The sequence below is a fragment of the Amblyomma americanum genome, chromosome 8, assembly GCF_052857255.1.
Source record: "Amblyomma americanum isolate KBUSLIRL-KWMA chromosome 8, ASM5285725v1, whole genome shotgun sequence".
Lineage (NCBI taxonomy): Eukaryota > Metazoa > Arthropoda > Arachnida > Ixodida > Ixodidae > Amblyomma > Amblyomma americanum.
The window spans coordinates 12,591,425-12,611,753 of record NC_135504.1 but is presented as its reverse complement, the minus strand read 5'-3'; the positions used below and the strand labels follow the sequence as shown (position 1 = coordinate 12,611,753).

General features: G+C 44.8%; 1 protein-coding gene across 1 annotated transcript in view; it reads right to left on the bottom strand.

The window, feature by feature from the left end:
- The window catches only part of LOC144100047 (fatty acid synthase-like), a 55,247-nt gene that overhangs the window by 10,055 nt on the left and 24,863 nt on the right, over positions 1-20,329 (bottom strand). Inside the window, exons 11-18 of the mRNA XM_077633096.1 lie at positions 15,736-15,993; positions 14,141-14,357; positions 12,412-12,666; positions 10,421-10,594; positions 8,242-9,466; positions 6,931-7,085; positions 5,507-5,716; positions 3,306-3,635 (exon numbers count right to left, since the gene is read on the bottom strand). Of these exons, the coding sequence (XP_077489222.1) occupies positions 3,306-3,635; positions 5,507-5,716; positions 6,931-7,085; positions 8,242-9,466; positions 10,421-10,594; positions 12,412-12,666; positions 14,141-14,357; positions 15,736-15,993 (2,824 nt within the window). The remainder of the gene's footprint in view (positions 1-3,305; positions 3,636-5,506; positions 5,717-6,930; positions 7,086-8,241; positions 9,467-10,420; positions 10,595-12,411; positions 12,667-14,140; positions 14,358-15,735; positions 15,994-20,329) is intronic.

The following is a 20,329-nucleotide window of genomic DNA, read 5'->3' as shown; positions in this document are numbered from 1 at the left end:
ATTTTGAAATAAATGCATTTACTGTTTGCGTGCAAACTAAAGAGTGGCGAGAAATTCCGTATCACAGGCTTCTTAAGCTTGGCCTCTGAAATATTCTCTGAGTATCTGAGAGCAATGTTTTCATTCTTCATATACATCGACGATAGAAAACCGCCGGGAAAGAAAGCGGAGGCAACAAGCCTCGCTTGCAAGCAGTGAGTTTTTTTTCGGTACCAAGGTTAACAAGCGTGTTTCCACAATTTCAGGACCTATTCACGTGTTCCAGGAAGTGCCCTTAAAAAGTAGCCGTGAATACCGTACTCCTTTTTCTTGCTGTCATGGAGGAAGAAAAATACAGAACAAACAGAAATTTCTTGCTGTAGCAATATGATTGCTGCAACTATGATATAAAAAAAATTCAGGGAAGTAGTTCCAAGATTATGGAGAAATTAAAAAAATGCTAAATTTTCAAACTGTCTCTTGCTCTAAACATATCAGAACTGAAATATAGAAAACAATCTTACAGGATGCACAGCATTAGGCTCTCTATTAAAAAAATGAACGCCATGGGCTGCACCAGGGGCGTATTCTATAAGGTGATCAGTTCAGATTGTCTATTTCGCGTTGATTTGGTCCTCGGTCATTGGTCGCCGACATATAACCACGGCTTTCGAGCGCCCGTGGGAGGCGACCAAACCGTTGGGTGGTTAGCGACCCGACCTTGTCGTAGGCTGTCATTGGTTGCGATATGTATGCAGCCAGTGGTGAGGTCTGTTCACCAACCACCCAATGGCTGGTTTGTTTCTCACAGACGCTTGAAACCAGCGGGTATATCTGAGTGACCAACGAGAGAGTATCAAACCAACGCGAAATCTAAAGTAGTTATGAAGAACTTCTTGTTGGGCGAGTTGGTGCATACTGTTGTAGGTACGAATTGCGCACAAAAGACACACACAGGAAAAAAGCACGAGGGAGACTGAAAGAGCGCAAACTATCAACTGGTGTTTATTAGATTCAGTGCCGCTTTTATAGGCAGTGTGCACACGTGCCTACGAAGAGGGGAAGGAGAGGAAAAGAAGGCAAATCAACCCTGCGCGACAATCCATCAAAACCGCTCCAGAAAATTCTTTTCCGCGTTGTACAATAAAACGGAGGTGTCACTCACACAGTTATCACCTCTTGCCTTGATGTGGTATGCCTCTAGAAGTTCACGGGAAACTTTGTCATTACTCCTGCCCAGAATTCTGATATTATTTAGCAGTGGCTCACAACCCGTGCATGCAATGCAATGAGCAGGCAAATTTGCTCCTTCTCTATTTCTAATTGAACGCTGACGCTCCCCTGCGCGTTCATTCACGCAGCGTCCTGTCTGGCCCACATACACGCGACCACACTTGAGCGGGTTGAGATACACAACGCCCGTGGCGCATTTTACAAATTGTGCCGCATGCTTTATCACGCATGCTCTTTGTAGAGCGCCTTCCGCGCTGATCCTTGGGCACAACCCAGCTAGCTTGCGTGGCGCCGAAAACACCACAGGGACGCCATGCCTATTAGCCACTTTTTTTATTGTGGGCCACCTTGTGCATATACGGGACGACCGTAGTCTTTCTTCGCGGCAATCGCTCCTCTTTGACAAAAATATAAAGCCCAAGGGGTTTGCTCCCATGCCGTGTAGCAGAGCTCTTAAGCACTTTTGACAACCCTAAGCATGGGAGAGTTGAGAACTTAAGCTCCTTCCACCTTCGTGAGATTAGGATGCCTGAGTATGCAAGATGAGCCGAACTGCATCGCTCAGAAGTAGACCCCTTGGGCTGTATACTTTTCACAAAGACTGTACAATGGAAAATTCCCAGCTTATAGAACACGGCCCCTGAAAGCATTTTTTGCATCTAGGTGATGCGGCCCCTTGGACGCGAATTGAGCGTATAATTGTTTACACCGATCTTCGTATTAGCTGAGAAGAATAATTAACCTTTTGATGGTAGCGGTTAGCGTGCATGTTTGAACTGCAGCCTTCGAGATGGCCGCATCCCTACATCACTACATTCGTAGGATTTCCTTAGTACGCGTGCCGTCCAAAATCTTCATCTACAAATGTAAGTACTGAATTCGCGTAATCGCCCACACGTGGCTCTGATGGTCGGCGAAAAACTGCGCCTGGCACTACGCACTTATTCTGTTTGGTGCTCTGTTTGTCCATGGCCGGATCAAGCTTTTCAAGTGGCAGCTCTTACCATTGGCACCCGGCCACCATGTAGATAGTGGTAGCGAAATAAAAGCCAATATTAATTTTCTTGTTCTTAACTCCGAGGAAGTAAAATTGTCGGCAGAGCTGATGACTGTTCTCCTTCTAATATAGGCAAACCAATCCTAGAAACATCGTGTAGCAGCTGAATCGGAATGGGGGACAGTTTCGCGTAAATTGCTACCATATTTCATGCCTAATTATGTATTCATGGAGGTACTTCACCAACATTTATGCATGCAAGTGCAACTCGTTTCATTCAGGATTAACGATTGAAATTTATCGCCTGGCGTCATCCGCTTTCTACATTTGCATTTTAATAATTTCGTGCCGCTTTTTAGTAGTATTTTCCGTCATTAACTTTCCAGCCCTATTTCCCCTTTAAGCCGTTAGGCTCTTCGTTTGCCTTAAGTTATCTAGAACACTTTCTATCCATTTTTCCTAATGTAGTATTCTTATTTTTGCTTCATCAGGCCTTAACCCTAAGGACTGGAGGGCCGGGTGATCAGTCATATTCTTGAACGAAGAACGTTGCGTTCAAATAACACGAAACAAAGACGAGGACAGCATGGGCATTTGCTTGCAAGCGTGATGATGATAGTGCATTTTTATGGTGCAAGAGTATCCACGGCCAAAGAGCGCCATAGCACAAGGTATTTTTCGTTTGCTCATGGTGGGGTCAAAGACGCTTGCAAGCGTAGTACCCTTTCCAATATCGTCGTTGCAATACGAAGTTTCAGTTCAGCCGTACCGACTAAAGGACAAGAACAATTTTTTAAATGTAATAAACAGGAACACGAATCGCCATGTCGCATGTTGATAACAGACCAGCTTCTGAGCCATCAAGCCTGTTTGGTTTTCCCAGTCACATGTTTTATCCGTGCGAAGGCCGAAATTGTCAGTGGAAGCTACAAACTGCATTTTTTTCTGCTAGTCACAGCTTATCAAGCACCTCCCGCTCACAACGCATGCGGTGAGAAAGCCCTCAGTTAAGACACAAGCTGCCCTTTACAATCATTGACGTCCACTAAGAAATACATCCATAAATTATGTGCAATGCTCTCTGCTGGACACTAACCAGCGGTAGCGAAGACAGTGCATCCCATTGAGAGTGCGACAGAGATGGCCGCCTGTCCGACGCCTCCGCATCCGCAGTGAACCAGAAGAGACTCTCCTGGCCGCATGCTGCCCCGTAACAGAAGCGCATAGTAGGCCGTAGAGTAGGCCAGGGGGACCGTTGACGCCTCCTCTAGGCTCCAGTCATCGGGAACATCCCACAGCAAATCTGGATCTACAGCGACTGTTGTCGCCATGGCCCCGCCAGGCACCAAGCCCATGACCCGTCGTCCCTCGGGGTCACGACCTGAGAACTCCCGGCCAAGGACGCAGTCTCGGGTGGCCATTACGCCTGCAGCGAATCGCGCATGTCGAATGTTTTGAGCAAGATTTCGCGTTTTGCACACCGCTCAAAACTTACAGCTTAACCCTGGTGCGCTGAGCACATTCAGCACTCATCTGTCGTGTAACCCTATATTGTTCGAGTAATCAAACAAGAGAGAAAACACAGGACAATTACCACGCTCTAACGAGAGATTCAGCGACAGCCGTAAGGGGCGGTGACTACCGCATCGTTTATTCTTTGTCATTATCATTTGTCATTTGCCTGATTCTCTGGGAAGCTCCATGGGACTTGACTATGCTGTAAGTCATGTGTCAGAATGTCCGGACCATTCCGCGTGCTGCGTTGCCGCGGCGCGTGCCGTAACATCATGCGTAACATCAGTGAACGCTGAGCAACCAACGTGGCGCGTTGCAGTGATGCCATGACTGACGTCACCACATAATAACCAATCAGCGCGGCGAAATGCTTCCCCTACAACGACGCTGATGCCGTATAACCGTAAAACGCGTCCTTAAAAGCTATCGGTGTGTTTAAGAGTGACAAAGCTATACACTGTTAACGCGACAGCGTTAAGGATCTCGTTCAGCGAAAAACCCGGCGTAGTCGTAATTGTCGGTGGTGGCTTGGGCAGTAGCTTCCCAGAGAAGCAATTAATTAGGTGGGCCGTTTAGTTGTCAGATGGACCACCTAGTTCAGGTGATTGTGTGATGTCATAACACCTGGCTACTGAATTCTGCGCAAACTGCCTGCCGTGACAGCTGACAGTTAAATTAATTATCTGTCGCCAGAGTTTGTCCGGGAAAAGCAACCGGGGTCTCTCAATCATCATCGGTGAGAGCACCTGCAATCGGTGGGAAGTGTCGCGTCACTTAACCGCTGCACCACAGCACCAGGAGTGGTATCAGGACTTCCGGAAATCTACGAATATAAAATGGGGAATTACTAATCCCGCATATATATAGGCATTAACCCATTAACGCTGTCGCATCATATTCTTGAGGCGGAGCTAAGTATTCCCTACAGTTCTTTTTTCCCACTATGGCCCAAAAGCATTAATAATAGTCTTGATTATTGTCGTAACTCTGCCGCTGGAATAAGAGAATGAAACGCGGACATCATTTTTAAGGCATAACGCGCGATTACGACACGCCGCATGCTGAACGCTATACCTCCTGCACTCTGGGGATACCGGGCTTTTGCACACTCCAGGCGCCATGCAGGCTAAGGCAGTGTATAATTTTGCCTTTGCTGAGGTGGATGCTGTTCTGTCTGTTCAACTTCAAAAAAAAGGAAAGAGGCTCCCTAGATGCGGTATTATAAATTTTTCTAAATCAGTATTTTCGCAGGAAGGTCGCTTTTTTGCCCATAGCTGCAGCCTTTCTTAAAATCCTTATAACTGTTAACCTAGACGTGCAGGTGGTAACGGGGTTCTTGGCGCTTATAGTATTCGGCTCATTTGTCTCGTTATTATAGCTTAATGCCGTTCAAAAATTGGCCGTCAGTTCAGGGTGCTTGCAACAAATAGTTTTCGCAGGCTGTTGTCTGTACTCCTAAAATTTTCTCAAATCCATTATGCATTTATATTTTTTATTTTCAAATATTTATTCCAACATTACACCATACAGATATAATGTCGAGGATGGCAGGTAAAAAGCCTCCTGGAGGCTTGACCGGTCCTGCATCCTGGTGTACACTTGGCGGTCAGCTGAATAAGAGGCCTGTCTGACCACTAGCGGCCTCTCTAAGAGGACACTGCCCCGAAAAAGGCAAGGCTTGCGCCAATCTTGAAGTTTACCAGGCTTATTCAAGCAGATGTAATGCTTCGCCTCGTCGTAGAACATCATTCACAGAACGCCGATCTCATAGAGGAATCGCACCTGGGAGCTCATCTGGAAGAAGCTTCCCTGTGGCAAGCATGACGTCGCAGAAGTTCAGCGGAGCATAGTACACTCTGCACAAGACTCTGCCGACCGCGCTAGTTGAAGCCGCGTAGCAGAGCGGAGACTCGTACCAGTGTAGACTGGGAAGGTCCCCACGAGTCTCTACGTTAAGGAAGGCATATTCTGTCATCCTCTTCGAAACTCCACCTGCAGCAGTCGTTGAAACGGCACGTTTTATTTATTTTTAATTCAAAGCAGCTTTTATGACACCGTCTGCCAGTTAGGCCGATCAATTTAAGAAAACACAACTATTCAGTGTGAACAACAGAACGCATAGACACCCAATGAGCAAGAGATGAGGAACGCTGCGTGTCTCCAGGTCGAAAGTCAATTTATTTTAACAAAATATTATGCCAGCGCATGTTCACTAGTCATTAAGATGACTTTGTTCCTCTTGAGCAGAACAAGCACGCCCTACTTAGAAGCAAAATCACATTGACACATACGGCTACGCATATACTAAACGATAGACCGTACATTTCCCTTTTTCATCATGCTTTTTCTTTATGTTGTGAATGCGATGCATGAAACACCTCACGTTGATTTCGGTTAATCTACCTGTCACCACATAAATTTAATTCTTCAGTGTCATGACCAAGTTTGCCAGACAAATTTCAACACAATCGTCTAAATAAACTATTACTTCACAACAACCTGCAGCTGCTATCTCTTCTTTTCTCTTTCCCTTCGCACTTTCTTCCCCGTTATCATACGTCACGAATTTGGATTTAGTAAATTAAGCTTGAATGTCCCAAGTTTTTTTTTTCGCAGCATAATCCACGCTGTTCTGATAAAGAACAAGAACGAACAATCGAGAACCGTTAAAACTAAAGTATGCAATAATCAATTATTATTTATCTGGCACAGTAATGTGAGGGAACGAAAGGCGGAATTACTGATAAAAATTTATTTAAGTATTGCAGGTTAGAGGAGCCAAACTCTTGACACGCCAAAAAGTAATCCGCGATGGCCATTTCGAAACAAATTGTGGCGATCCTTTGTGAATATTCGCTCCTCCCTTCCCAAAACTTTGTCGACGCTCAGGAGCTTTTTGGCGAAATAAACTGGTATTGCTGGGACCTGTATTTATTTTTTTTTCTAGGTAACAATATCAGTGTTTTCAGAAAAGGTAGTTCGTTTTCGGTTAGAGCATGGTTGCCCACGTACAGGGGCCAACATTATATTGACTTAAGTGTACCTTTAAGGTACACTTAAGGCCCGCCAGATATGTGAATTTTACCCCCGCATACTCGCACCATGAAAACCTTCACTCCGTTTGTATGCTTTAGGTATCCGGAACACATCTCTTGGACCCATCACGCCGTAAGCCAAATATACATAAATACCAACGATCCACTCACGTGTCTGTGTAGTCACGTGCCTATATGATCCCCATTGTCCATCCCGATAGACGTTCATGACCAAGTCCCTTTCCGAAACCTTTCGGCCTTCTTCGCTTTCCAGCATGCAATCGGCCAGGCTGCTTGAATGAGTCTGGCTCATATCATATAAGCATCTGTGAAGGACGACGACACAAGGCAAGTAAAGGAAGAGCAGAAAGCCTGATTCAATGAGTGTGGTCCACTGAAATATAGTTCAAAGACTTGGACTAAATGCTCAGAAAGGATACTTACTATTTTTTCGCACGAATTGCGCGAACAAAAGAAAAGAATGAAAAAGTCAGAGCAAAGACTGGTCCGCTATGCCGCACAATAGTGAAGAGGAAAACAGAGTGCAGTGCTCGTGTTCTACGCTTCCTTTGTCCTTGTGTTGTTTGCGCTGCTTTAGAATTATGTTCGCTATGGCCAGACTAAAACCTCCAACCATGTCTCACGAAAACTCGAGAAACCAGGAAAGAACAAGAAAACAAGCAGAACGTTCAGGATCATCAGTCTTCTCATACCAATTTACCATTCTTGTGCACTTCGTTGTTGTTGCTATTATTATTTTTGTAACTGCATTCTCTTTCGGTTCGTCTGTGGTTAAAAGTTTGATACTGGCCCAGCCTGTTTCTCTAGATTGTTATGTTGCAATAATTGTGCTCTTAACACAACCTGTACTTATAACACAACCTGCCTACCAAAAACAACTGTTGTTTCCAAATGCAGCTTTGTATCCTTTTCTTTCCGTCTTTGTTCGTCGAGGCGTACTGTCCACTACGGCGCTGTAACAGCCGGCTCATTGCACCCATTCTTTGAGCAGCCCAACGCAAGCTTTTCTAATGCCTTCAAATAGTGCCCTCTTTGTAAAAGTACGTTCCCCTAGTGTCATCGTTTGTCTTAGCCACATTGATCAGTATATCCCTGCATATGTCGCGCATAGCTCGCTTTCCGGCTCATAAGACTTATGCAGCTTTTGAATGAAGCAAATTCAATGAGAAACCAAGCGTACCTGAAGAACCCTTAACATAGCCTTTTCAGTTATGTCCTGCATGTACTCCTCAGAATCTATAATAAACGCCCACTTAGTAATATTTTTATGCAGGCCGACATGTCATGTAGTGAACTCAGTCGTCATGCTTCCTCCAGTGCAGCCAAACGCGCAGTGATCAAAAATAAATTAATGAAGGAACGCCTGTATCCTCTTTACTTATCCTGTGGTGCCCGGCTTCCATGCTTGTGACTTAAATTTCGATTAGCTGAAGTGTCCTAGTAGCACTGTGTAATACTTGCCTAATACAGTTTGAACCTCTTTCCTCTCGGAGGCAGTTCACCAAACCCAAAATTCCGCTGGCACAGGAGTCATCAGCAAGCAGCCAAATGTTCTGACAATCAGGGCTGCTTTCGCAGTTGAGAACAGCAGTCCTTATGGTGTCCACCCAATCAAAGTTCGAGTTGTGTACCCTAATCACATCCCCCATCGCTGCTGGGACTCCCACGTTTATCTTCCTCAATAGCAGCAGCGTCGACAACCGGTTAGACTTGCGTCCGATCAAGCAGAAGCCAAAAGCTTCGAATACAGACTGAATAGTCTCACTTGGGTAGTGTGACAGCGTAACTCCGCCTACTGTAGACAAGAATATCTCGGCCGGAGTCAGGGATCTTCTGTGATGGATAAGTGCAAAACTGCGGTCGTTGCACTGCGCTGATACTAGTTCAGCCAAAGCCTCAAGACGGTCTCTCTCGCTGGGAACATCGCGAATGACGATCAAGTCAGCCTCAGGTAGGTGCGCCTTTGAGAAAGAGGTCGAGTCCCACGCAACGGTACTAATGCCTTCTGGTAGTAACTCAGCCGCTACTCTCTCATGACGTGGATGTGCAACAGTGTACTCCATCTTGAGCAAGATATTGGACAGAGGAAGCAGAGAAGACACCCAAGGCGCTAGAAGCAGGTTACTTCTTTCAGCTGCCAATTCCAGTATCGAAATCCTCTTGGAACTTGTATTTTCCACAACCACGTCAAGGAGAGCTCTTAGTGGATCTTCTTTGAACAGGGCTGTGTAAAGTAGGTCATTGTCTATGTCACTGCCGTAGGTGGCCAGCGTCGATTGAACAGCGAGTGTCAGATTCGAAGCATCGCTCTCCATAGTCTTCTCGATGTCGGCAAGAACCTGCAGGATGACATAATTCTCAGCAGGATGCTTTAGGTAGTGGCTATACACTCCTTCCTGAGCCTTGCACTGACTCTCCGTAAGCTCTGACATCTGTGACGTGCTCTGTCCATGGGCTGTAAGAATGCGATCCACAACACTGCTGCACGTATCAATGTACTCTTGCACGGTAGCTTCCCGTTCGCTCTCGGCAGTGTCGTCGTCAATGTACGGAACGAACTTGTATTCCTCGAGGCAAGGAGCTTGCTGCGGAATACGTTTCGGAGACATTTTTGTTTTGACACCGTGGATGGCAATGCCTCCAGCGCGCCATGTATTCAGGCATCTGTCGCATGCCATTGGTATACCTGCAGAAACAAGAAGCTCACTATTAGCTCTTGTTGACGTTCAAAGCTGCGGCGGGTATAAAAAGCGATGGGTTATAGACGGTACGATGTTGAGAAAACGCGAACAAATACCTAGCAGTCACAGTGAGACAGCGTCTGATAAATAAAAAATTGAGAACATTGCCAGGCCGTCAGACAATTTACATCAATAAAAAAATAACTGACAGAACATTGAATCAATGCTTCATTTCTGAGAGGACACTTGGGCTTTCAAACCTCTAAAACTGGCGAAATATCCCATGTCTTGCCTTTTTTGTGGTAGGTGAAGCTAATGCCCTTGCGTGGTCTTTTCCCTTGATCGTGATCTTAATAATCACCGGTTCTGCAGGATCTCACTCGACTAAATGATCGAATCCGTTGCGGCTGTAACGAATTATTTTTGTTTCGGAAGGTTTCATGAAAAATCAAGATAAGCAGCCGGCTGCAAAAGAATGCAACACTACAAGGAAACACAGCCTTTTGTCATGCAGTTGGTCTTCGTACCTCGACATTAGAAAGTTTTTTTTAATTGAAAATGGCTACCAATGATCACAAATATGTCCAAGAAATTAGCCGTGCACAACAAATTTACCTTTAGTTGTTCTTACAGTGGTATTGCATTGATATCATCGTAGAAAATAAGTGTTAGTCTTTTCGCTCAATGTATAAACTGTGAATTGTCAAAGAAAAATTTATGTGTACAATATTGGATGTTCCGTAAGCCAGGTAAATACTTTCTTCCTTGAAATTCAGATTCTCACTATGTTCTTGCCGCATACAAACATGTGCGTGTGCATGTGCCTGCCTGTTTGTCAGTATGCTCATATACAGGTAACTGCAAAAGCAACTACGTTAGTTTCAGTCATGAGCGGAGTGCTTCGGTGCGTTTCGTTGCTCCAACTTGCTTCTACCGTTTCCGCAAAGGCACTCACTCACCTGCGTCTCCGTAATCTTGAGCTAAGCGAACGTGAAGTTCAGGGTCAATTCGACATGACTGGATCTTGACTGGCATCAGGAATATTTTCCTAGGGCTGGGTAGAACACAGAACTGCAGCATACTGTCAATGAACGTCACCCAGTTGTTCTCCCACTTGATGCTGCCACAAGAACCTGATAGGGAAGTAGCAAGGAAGAATCCAGCTTTTACTTGGCATCTGGTTGGAACTTAGCATAAGCTGAAATGTAACGGGAAAAACTTGGCATCATATAACCCATTTAGTGACCAGAAATGGTTGACACAAAATGAAGCTGTTATCATGAAATGCGTGTGATAAACGTTTTATAATTTAGCCTTCAATGAAGGTTGGTTAAACAGAGTTTCTAAGCGTCCCCGAAAAATTAAACTCGTCGTGAAACGCCTTACACAAAGCTACTGTTCCTATATTTCCAAAAAAAAAACAAGACATGTTTTTACGTCATACCTTCAAGCCTAAAATTTTCACATTGTGCGTTTGTCCTTTATTTATGTTCTGCATATATACATAGAGAGCGCTAGTGAGATGATAAACAAATGCAAGTGTGGAAATTTGATGTCTTCTTTTTGCATCGTACTTTTAAAATACGGTACAGCCAAGGCTTAAGCACTGGTGGTAATACAATTTATGTAAATTCGCTGCCAGAACATCAAAATAAGAAGTTATGGGGATGATGAAAACTTATCGCTAATTTGTATCAAGCTGAACCGATGGTTATATTTAAAAAATCTTTGAATTAGACGTTCTTGACTGACCCAGCACCCTTGGTTACAAGACACGGCTTTGAGGAAGAAATTCAGTCGAACCAGTCATTCGTTTGGCTGCCGCTATGAAAGCAGAGAGCGTCAAAGACTGACGAAAACATGGAGAGGAAACAGCAAAACAGAGCCGCAATCTATTTACGCGTCCACGCAGTGAAAACAGTGCTTTCTTCCGGGGCCCTTCACTACGTTCCCCTTTCCTTTCCTATTTGTTTCACAGGGAACGGCGCGGAAAACCGGGAATGGATGGGCGGCAGAGGTCCCGCCGCGGTGGCTCAGTGGTTAGCGCGCTCGACTACTGATCCGGAGTTCCCGGGTTCGAACCCGACCGCGGCGGCTGCGTTTTTATGGAGGAAAAACGCTAAGGCGCCCGTGTGCTGTGCGATGTCAGTGCACGTTAAAGATCCCCAGGTGGTCGAAATTATTCCGGAGCCCTCCACTACGGACCTATTTGTTCCTCTCTTCTTTCACTCCCTCCTTTATCCCTTCCCTTACGGCGCGGTTCAGGTGTCCAACTATATATGAGACAGATACTGCGCCATTTCCTTTCCACCAAAAACCAAATATTATGGGCGGCAGACCCGCCTGCGGGGAAAGGGCCAGGAGGAGGTCTTGTCACGGCGGCGAAATACCAGAGAGGGTTTCCACTTTCAAGTCACCCAGGGGGTTAAGGCTGCATACAGTGCCGACGAAGTCTGTCGGTTCTCCAAAATCTACTACTGCCTTCCCTAACTCTCAGGTCGCGAGAACTGTTTGGGGCAGTTTCCGAGCTCAGTGAATTCAGCGGTACTGGTGTTCTACATAACAACGTCGCGAATCGGACTCACAATGGTTCTAACTGCTCACAGTGTGCAACGGCTTCCCTCACTGAACGCGCGAGCAGCGTTGTCCTCTACTACGTCTCGACGGTAGTTTGAAGTTGAGCGCGAGATGATCTTATGAGAAAAGCAAAAAAGGGGAAAACAACGAGGGACGCACGCATCTGATGACAAAATCCGTTCCCTGCACTGTATTACTAATATGGGAAACTCTCTTTGAGAAGTATGAAGTGCCAATGGCTGGGCGGTGACCAGTGTACGAGAAAGCCGGCTTTGAATGCCGTCTGTTTCCTGGCTCTCATCACTTCATGTTCATCGAATTTCAACGCAAGATAAAAACACAGCAATTCGTAGGGCACGAAGGATTCACTTACTTTCGAAATCAATTTCGAGGACGGCTTGGAACTTTCCCTGGCGCTCGTATCCCCTGAGTCTGAGTTCCTCATAAAAGTCCTCAGCGTCCAGTTTGTTCACTGCAGTTTCGGCTGGTGGGCCTTGTGGATCTTTGTCCAAAACCTGTTGTCCTTCCCCGGCTGTACGGATGCGGCCGCTGACCGCAAGCGTTCCGCCTTCGCTGATCTCAAACTCGCCCGAGGCTTGCATGACATTTACCAGGAAACGCACTGGGCCTGCACAGGAGAGGATATGGCGTTAGCAAAGATTTGTATCGAAAGCTTTTTGCATAGATTGATTGCATACATACAATGCGAAACCGACTTCTGGACAGCAAGGTGTTTTCAATCGGGATTGTTGATCAACCGAACCATTTTTAGCCACAGTTATATTTGCAACGAATTGCTTATCGTTTCAGTTCCAGCCATGAGTTACAGACGACTCGATGCTGACAGGTTCAAGACTTCTTGACCTGCATTAGAAGCTGTAATCCCCTGCGTGTTAATCCCCTTCATATTGATGCGGCATTAATTGTCGCCTACCAAAAGCATCGCATTTGATATTGAATATATAAGTTCATTACAGCATGCTGGACGAGTTGGTTATTAACTTCCATATCTACACACACACAAGTCACACAACAGTGCTTTGTTGTGTGACTTGTGTGTGTTCCTTCTGTCCCGTCTTTAGCGCTGCAGATATGAATGAACGTATGAGTTCTTCTATTGAATGTTCCAATTTTCTTCCTATGCTGGCAAACGTAGTTTCAAGTACTGCAATCCTCTAATTCATCCCGGCTTACACTTTCTGAGCTTTGACAACAGCATGGTTGCCTTTAAAAGTCAGCACATCCATGAAGGCCGTGGCGGTCTCGTCTTGAAAAGTTTACAGAGACCGCGGCGGCTGCGTTTTTATGGTGGAAAAACGCTAAGGCGCCCGTGTGCTGTGCGACGTCAGTGCACGTTAAAGATCTCCAGGTGGTCGAAATTATTCCGGAGCCCTCCACTACGGTACCTCTTTCTTCCTTTCTTCTTTCACTCCCTCCTTTATCCCTTCCCTTACGGCGCGGTTCGGGTGTCCAACGATATATGAGACAGATACTGCACCATTTCCTTTCCCCCAAAACCAATTATTAAATTTAGACTAAATAAGATGCTCTATTTTATCTTCCCCGTCTCGCGCGAAGCACCGGAAAATATCGTCTAGGGCGTTATTTTTTACATGACAGATATTAATAGGCCTTTCCATAAGTTTGGCGTCCATATATTCGGCATACGTTGTCGGCCTAACCATCAGACAAGTTCTGGATGAAGTACGCCACGGTTGCAGTTTGGTGCCGTGCACAGAGGGTTATCGTACAAGGATTCGGATATCGTGATGGCTGAGGAATGTGGCATACTCCGCTGCGGCGGCTTCTGTAATACATGCCGCCCGAGGAAATGCACGTCCTTTCGTAACAACATTTAACCATTACTTAGTAGACGCCTCAGCTTGTTCTGTTTGCTTCACTAACGTCACTCTGAACGCCAGGCCACACTGCACAAGTTTGAAATTTTTAACGTGAATAAGTATGTTCGGTAAAAATTGAGAAAAACTGTGCCTAAACACTCCTTCAGTGATCTCTGCTAGGGCGCACGTACCTTGTTATGCATGCGCTGCGGTAGTTCTGCATAGGCGCAGCATTACTGCACACGTCGTAAACCGACTTACCCCTCTGTGGCAAAATGGTAGCCCTGTGAAAGGTGACATCTTCGAAGTACACTGGCAGCTGATAGAATGGTCTGCCATAGCGTTTGGCCAAGTGCTTCCAGGCCATCACCATGTAGCCTGCCACAGGGAACAGTACTCGTCCGCCGTGAGAATGACCGGCCAAGTAGGCGTCTCCAGCGTTGGCCTCTAGGTCCACCGTGACGATGTCCTCAGCCGACTGCACAATATTTATACGCATATGCAAGGCAGCAGAACCGTTGCTGCCTCTTTGAAGGGGTAACTGTGCCTTTTATTGGCTCATAGAAAATACAAGTCCGTGGAAAAGATTTGGCGATGTCCACGGTCATGCTTAGGGCCGCTTGATCTAGTGTGCTCGAAACACGCCGCCCTTACTGAATGTCTTTAGCGCTAGCCGGCAGAAGCTGAGGTCTGGTAACTGAATCTCGAAGTCCTTGTCCGGATTTGGATAGAGGAGAAATGCGAACTAACGTGTGAGCTGTGCTATGACAGTGCATGATATAGAACCTCAGGTGGTAATCCTAAGCCCTCCAGAAAAACAGTGTCACAGACCACGTTTGGCTTCGGTGCTTCAAAGTTCACATACAACATCTTGTTGCATCTTGTGTCGCAGGTTGCGGTAGATATTAATTTCAGAGTGGCGCTTGCTAGCTATGCTGCCAAAAGTAGTACCATGGTTCTTCCATGGTGTGTGTGGTCACAAAGGTGTTTCGCTGGATAAGAATTTCCTTAAATGTCCGCGAGCCTTCCTTTCGACGCGAATGGAAGCGAAGGTAACAAGAAAATTGCTGGAGCGTTAACCTAAGTTAGTAGACGAGTGTCAGTTACCGCAAACTATGACTTATACTTAGGAGCTCCAAGCTTCTCGGAAACAACGAAAGTGAAAGGTGGCGCTAGTGGATCGGTGACCAACTGTATTAATAAGCGGCTCTCGTCGAAGCACATTCTAAATTCACCTCCGTTTAACCACAAACTCTTAGAATGGAAGTGCAACGTGAACAGACTCAGGTTCCAGCGCGATCTCACTGCAGTTCAGTATAACGCCTGCGTTGTAAAATGCTAGCCTACGACGAAAATGTTTCATTTATGCATGTACAGCATGTGATGACGCATTACGGGCTGGCAAAAAAGCGCAGAAATAAGGCTGGCAGCTACGTCTGCATCCGGATAATTGCCAACATGCCGAAGTTACACGCACGTGGCCTCCTGCTATTTAGTGCAGCGCATGTACCACAGACGGCGCACTGGCGCACTGACAAGAGTACTTCTGCTTTCCCTCTCCACCCCTGCTCACATGCCCCTTATGATTCACGCCTGGAAAATAAGCCGCTCAATAGGCACAGAACATGCGAGTTTTCAGTTTATACATCTTATTACGCTACTACTGACTTTGCTTGCATCATTTACTGCAGAACTGAAGCACTACCAACTCCCCAGTACATGCGACAACAAAATGGCTAAACATCAGGTGGTCATCCAGGTGATCCTCAAGAGCATTCCTCCTTGATTGTTGCACCGTGCGCTATAACTGCATGCTCACTTGTCAGAAACGTTACCGAGGACGTTCACTGTCTTACATGTCCCGAAGCAGCGAAGTCGTTCCATTTGGCCACTGTCCATCGCTGCGAGTGGTCCCAGCTGACCAGGTGACCGATACTGGGGGTGCCGCGAGGCACGGGGAATGGCACCGCAGGGTACAGCGGGGTCAGGTCAAGCTGGACACCGAGAGTGTGCAGGTGGCCAAGAGAGGTGAGGAAGAATTTCTTGTTGTCAGCATCGCGCTTCATAAGGCCTAGACAGGTTGCGCCGGTTCCCAGGGCACGCCTCAGGATGGACTGCGTGAGGTCGAATGAATAGGGTGGAGGCTGACACATGCTATCGAAATTCTGAGGACAAACTGAAGTTCGTTTCAAGCGGTAACTTACGTGTTCGACTGAAAAAGACGCTGTTTGCCCTGAAAACAGACAATTTATAGGCTGGAAACTGCAGAATATATAATGTAGAGACATTTCCGTGACATGTCGCTTCCATAAGCAAACTGTAATGAACTGCGGGCACTTTCTGCGCGCGGATTTCTTTAGCACGACTACAGAGCCATTCACTCCAAAACGCCGATCACGGGATTTTTTGTTCGTCTAGACATCAGGAGTTCTATTTCTCCAATGTTTCGGTTAAAATCCTTTTTTCTCAATAATGAACACGTCTTTTAACAAAAATAGAAATGGGCAAAAAACTCTGACAATCCATTTTATGGAGCGCTATTATGTATTTATTTGTCCCGATTGTCTCCTTATGGAGCACAAAAAAAAGAGAGAGATGGAAAACTTAAACCTAAAGAAAGCGTGCGAGGGGAGCCGATAGAACTGTTACCTTCGCTTGGTGCTCAACTTGGGGTCAAAGGAGTAGGGTCCAAAAAACGAGGCAGAGTGCATGCTCGGCTAGAAATCGCATAAGTAGGGAACATTGAATGTCTCGGCGTATACTGCTGGCGACGCCACGATGCAGCCGGCTTGATGAGAAAACACCGCTCCAGCCTGGCTTATAGCATTACGCAGCCAGAGTTATTGGCCTCTTTTGTCTCCTTGCTAGCAATTTCAGGGTTGCTTTTTCACTGGCCCTCGTATTTGCAGAGTCGACGAGCAGAAAACTGGCACTCGAAGAAGTATGCACGACATAAGCGCCTCTTTCTCTCCAACACTTTTACAGTGCAGATATATATATATATATATATATATATATATATATATATATATATATATATATATATATATATATATATATATATATATATATATATATATATATATATATATATATATATATATATGAGGGGCGTGTAGCTTGTTCTGAGTGTGTGCACGAATACCATTTTGGAAAATGCGCGGGAATAGCTGAAAAGTCATTCAAAGGAAAATCCGAAGCTGCAAAGAAGACATGGCGATGCCAAAATTGCCGGAGCTCGGTACAAGGTGGTAGCAACACTGATGAAAACAAGACTGACATTGATATAAAAGCTATCCTTGGATCTATTAATCTAAAGCTAGAATGCCTACCTTCCCTCGCCGCTCGAGTAGAAACTATGGAGGAGTCTGTTACGCACATGTCTGCCATTTTTGAGGAACTGAAAAAAACTATTTTCGTGCAGGAAAATGAAATTAAGGTACTTAGAAAGCAGGTACAGGAACTGGAGATGAAGGAGGATGAGAACCAATCTGCTCAGGCTCAGCTTCGGCGGGAAGTGAACGAACTTGAATTCCGAAATAGGCAGCTTAATTTAGAAATCCATGGGGTGCCTCTCGTGCAAGGTGAAAACTTGCATAATGTGCTAAACGGAGTTGCAGACCAGCTGGAAACGCCACATTTGGTCGAGCATGACATTGCCTCGGTACACAGGCTACCCGCACAGAAAGACAAAATTCCCGGAATAATCGTGCGTTTCACAAGGCAGTCGACAACGGAATCTTGGTTAAGTAAAAAGAGCAAGCTAAATGATAGCCATCCACGCATCTTCATCCAGGAAAACTTGACCCGTCACAACAGAGACCTGCTGCAAGCTACAAAGAACTGGGCCAAAGAAGCTGGTTTTAAATACGTGTGGCATACGCATGGAAAGGTTCTTTTGAGAATGTCTGATGGTGCAAACGCAATTCACATTAGAAGCCGTGATGACCTCGACCGCCTTCTGCCCAAATGATGCGCCCAGCCAGTATCATTCTTGAACAGAGAAGCTAGAGATGGATGAACACGATTTCTATTCACCAGATGACTTGAACAATGTGGTATCTCATTTGGGACGTCATGCGTTAAAATCTGTGCATTTAAACGCCAGATCTGTCCGAAACAAAGCACTTCTGTTAGATGAATTCTTTAGCCAATTTTCTTTCAATTTTTCAGTTGTCATGTTCAGTGAAACATGGAGCAAAAATGAGAGTGATGTTTTTAGAATGGAAGGCTATAATACACATTATCTCAACCGACCTTGTGGTCGCGGTGGTGGTGTTGCAGTTCTAACTTTAGAACAAATGGACTGCGAACTAGTAGACGCTTTCAGTATTGTAACTCCCGATTACGAAGTTTTATCTTTATTTGCGGATAAAGTACTGTATTCGGTTTGTTATCGGCCGCCAAGTGGGCATGTTCCAACATTTCTTGAATTTTATGAAAGCTTTCTTTCGTTTGTTGTGGAAAGCAGGTGCATGTTGGTAGCTGCAGGTGATTACAACATTGATATGGGTATTGATACTCCTGTTTGTACCAATTTTACCAATATTTTGCTGTCAAATGGGTTTAACAATGTTATAAATAATCCAACAAGAATAACAACTAATTGCCAGTCAGTATTGGATGTCTTCATAACAAATTTTGTATTATCGGATGTAAAAGCTGGTGCATTAGCATGTTCTATTAGTGATCATCTTCCGGTGTTTTTTTGCCTAGATGTTGCCAGCATTCTTAAACATCCGCCTGCTGAAAACCTTTACCAGCCAGTAACTGACGCGGCTCTCGATACATTCAGAAAAGAATTGATTCAAGTAGACTGGCGAAAGGTCCTGACTTTGGTCGATGCTGACAATGCTTATGATGCATTTTTAGATATATTTAAAGGTTTTTACCAAGTTCACTTTCCAGTAAAAAAGCGCCAAAGAAATAGGAAAATTCGGAAACCATGGGTAACATACGAACTCTACCAACAAATGAGAACAAAACACAGACTGTTCAGAAAATTTCTTCGCACGCGTAATCTTAATGACTTGACGATTTTCAAACAATATCGAAACAAACTAACCAAGAAATTGTGCATTGCGCGCAAAGATTACTTCTCATCTTTTGTGGATGTCAAAAATGCACCGAGCGCACTGCTTTGGGACAAACTAAATATGTTACTACGCCGTGGTAATAGCAGGAGCTGCCTGTCCAAACTTACTATTAAGGGCAAGAACTTGCAAGGGGCGGAACTGGCTGATGCTTTCAACACTTTTTTCACAAATATGAGTACACCAGGTAGTTCCCACAACGCATGTCAATATATGAACAGGAGGAATGATAGAACTTTATTTTTACAGCCAGTCACAGTGCAGGAAGTGATTTCAACAATTAGAAGTTTAAACAACAGCAGCAGTAGGGATATCGATGAAATTCAAATAAAACCCGTCAAATACGTCGCAGATGTAATTGCACCAGTTCTTATGAATATTTTTAATATGTGTTTAACTACGTCTATATTCCCAGTAAAGTTGCAGGTTGCCAAAGTAGTAGTGCTCTTTAAAAAGGGGAATCGAAACGAATTGGGCAATTATCGGCCTGTATCTATATTGCCGATTTTTTCAAAGGTTTTCGAGAAAATAATTCATTGCAGGGTTTTGAATTTCATCGAAACCTCCAATGTATTAACACCTTACCAATTTGGTTTCCGGAAGAATATGTCAACTGAATTAGCCTTGCTTCACCAAAAAGAATATATTTTAACACAATTTGAGAACAAGAAAATCGTGGTTGGCTTATTTGTTGACTTCTCCAAGGCTTTTGACTTGGTCAATCATGAAGTTTTATTGAATAAGTTGGATATTTATGGTGTACGTGGATGTGCGTTACATTTACTACGGTCATATTTGTCCCACCGGCGACAAGTAGTCCAAATTAATAACTCTCGATCACAAGTCCTACCACTGGCTTGTGGTGTCCCACAAGGTAGCATATTGGGGCCTTTGCTCTTTAACCTTTATATAAATGACATTGTTAATATTAACCAGGATGCCAAATTTATCATATACGCAGACGATACTAGCATATTTTTCTCTGGTAATAATATCGATCAACTTATCTCTAGTTGCAATGACACAATAGTTCAACTACAACAATGGTCGTCCTATAATTCTATGACAATTAACACAAAACAAAAGCCGTTATCTTTCGGGCAAAGAATAAGCCACTCCTTCCTCATGCCGATATTATTTTTAACTCTCGTCCTGTTGACATTGTTGACCATTTCAAAAGCCTTGGTGTGACATTTACTGCTCACATGTCCTGGGAAACTCATGTGAACTTACTAGTGACAAATTTAGCTCGGATAACTGGAGTAATTGGTCGTCTCAGATACATTCTTTCTACAAAACTTAAACTATTGGTTTATAATTCACTCTTTTATTCACATGTTAACTATTGCCAACTTGT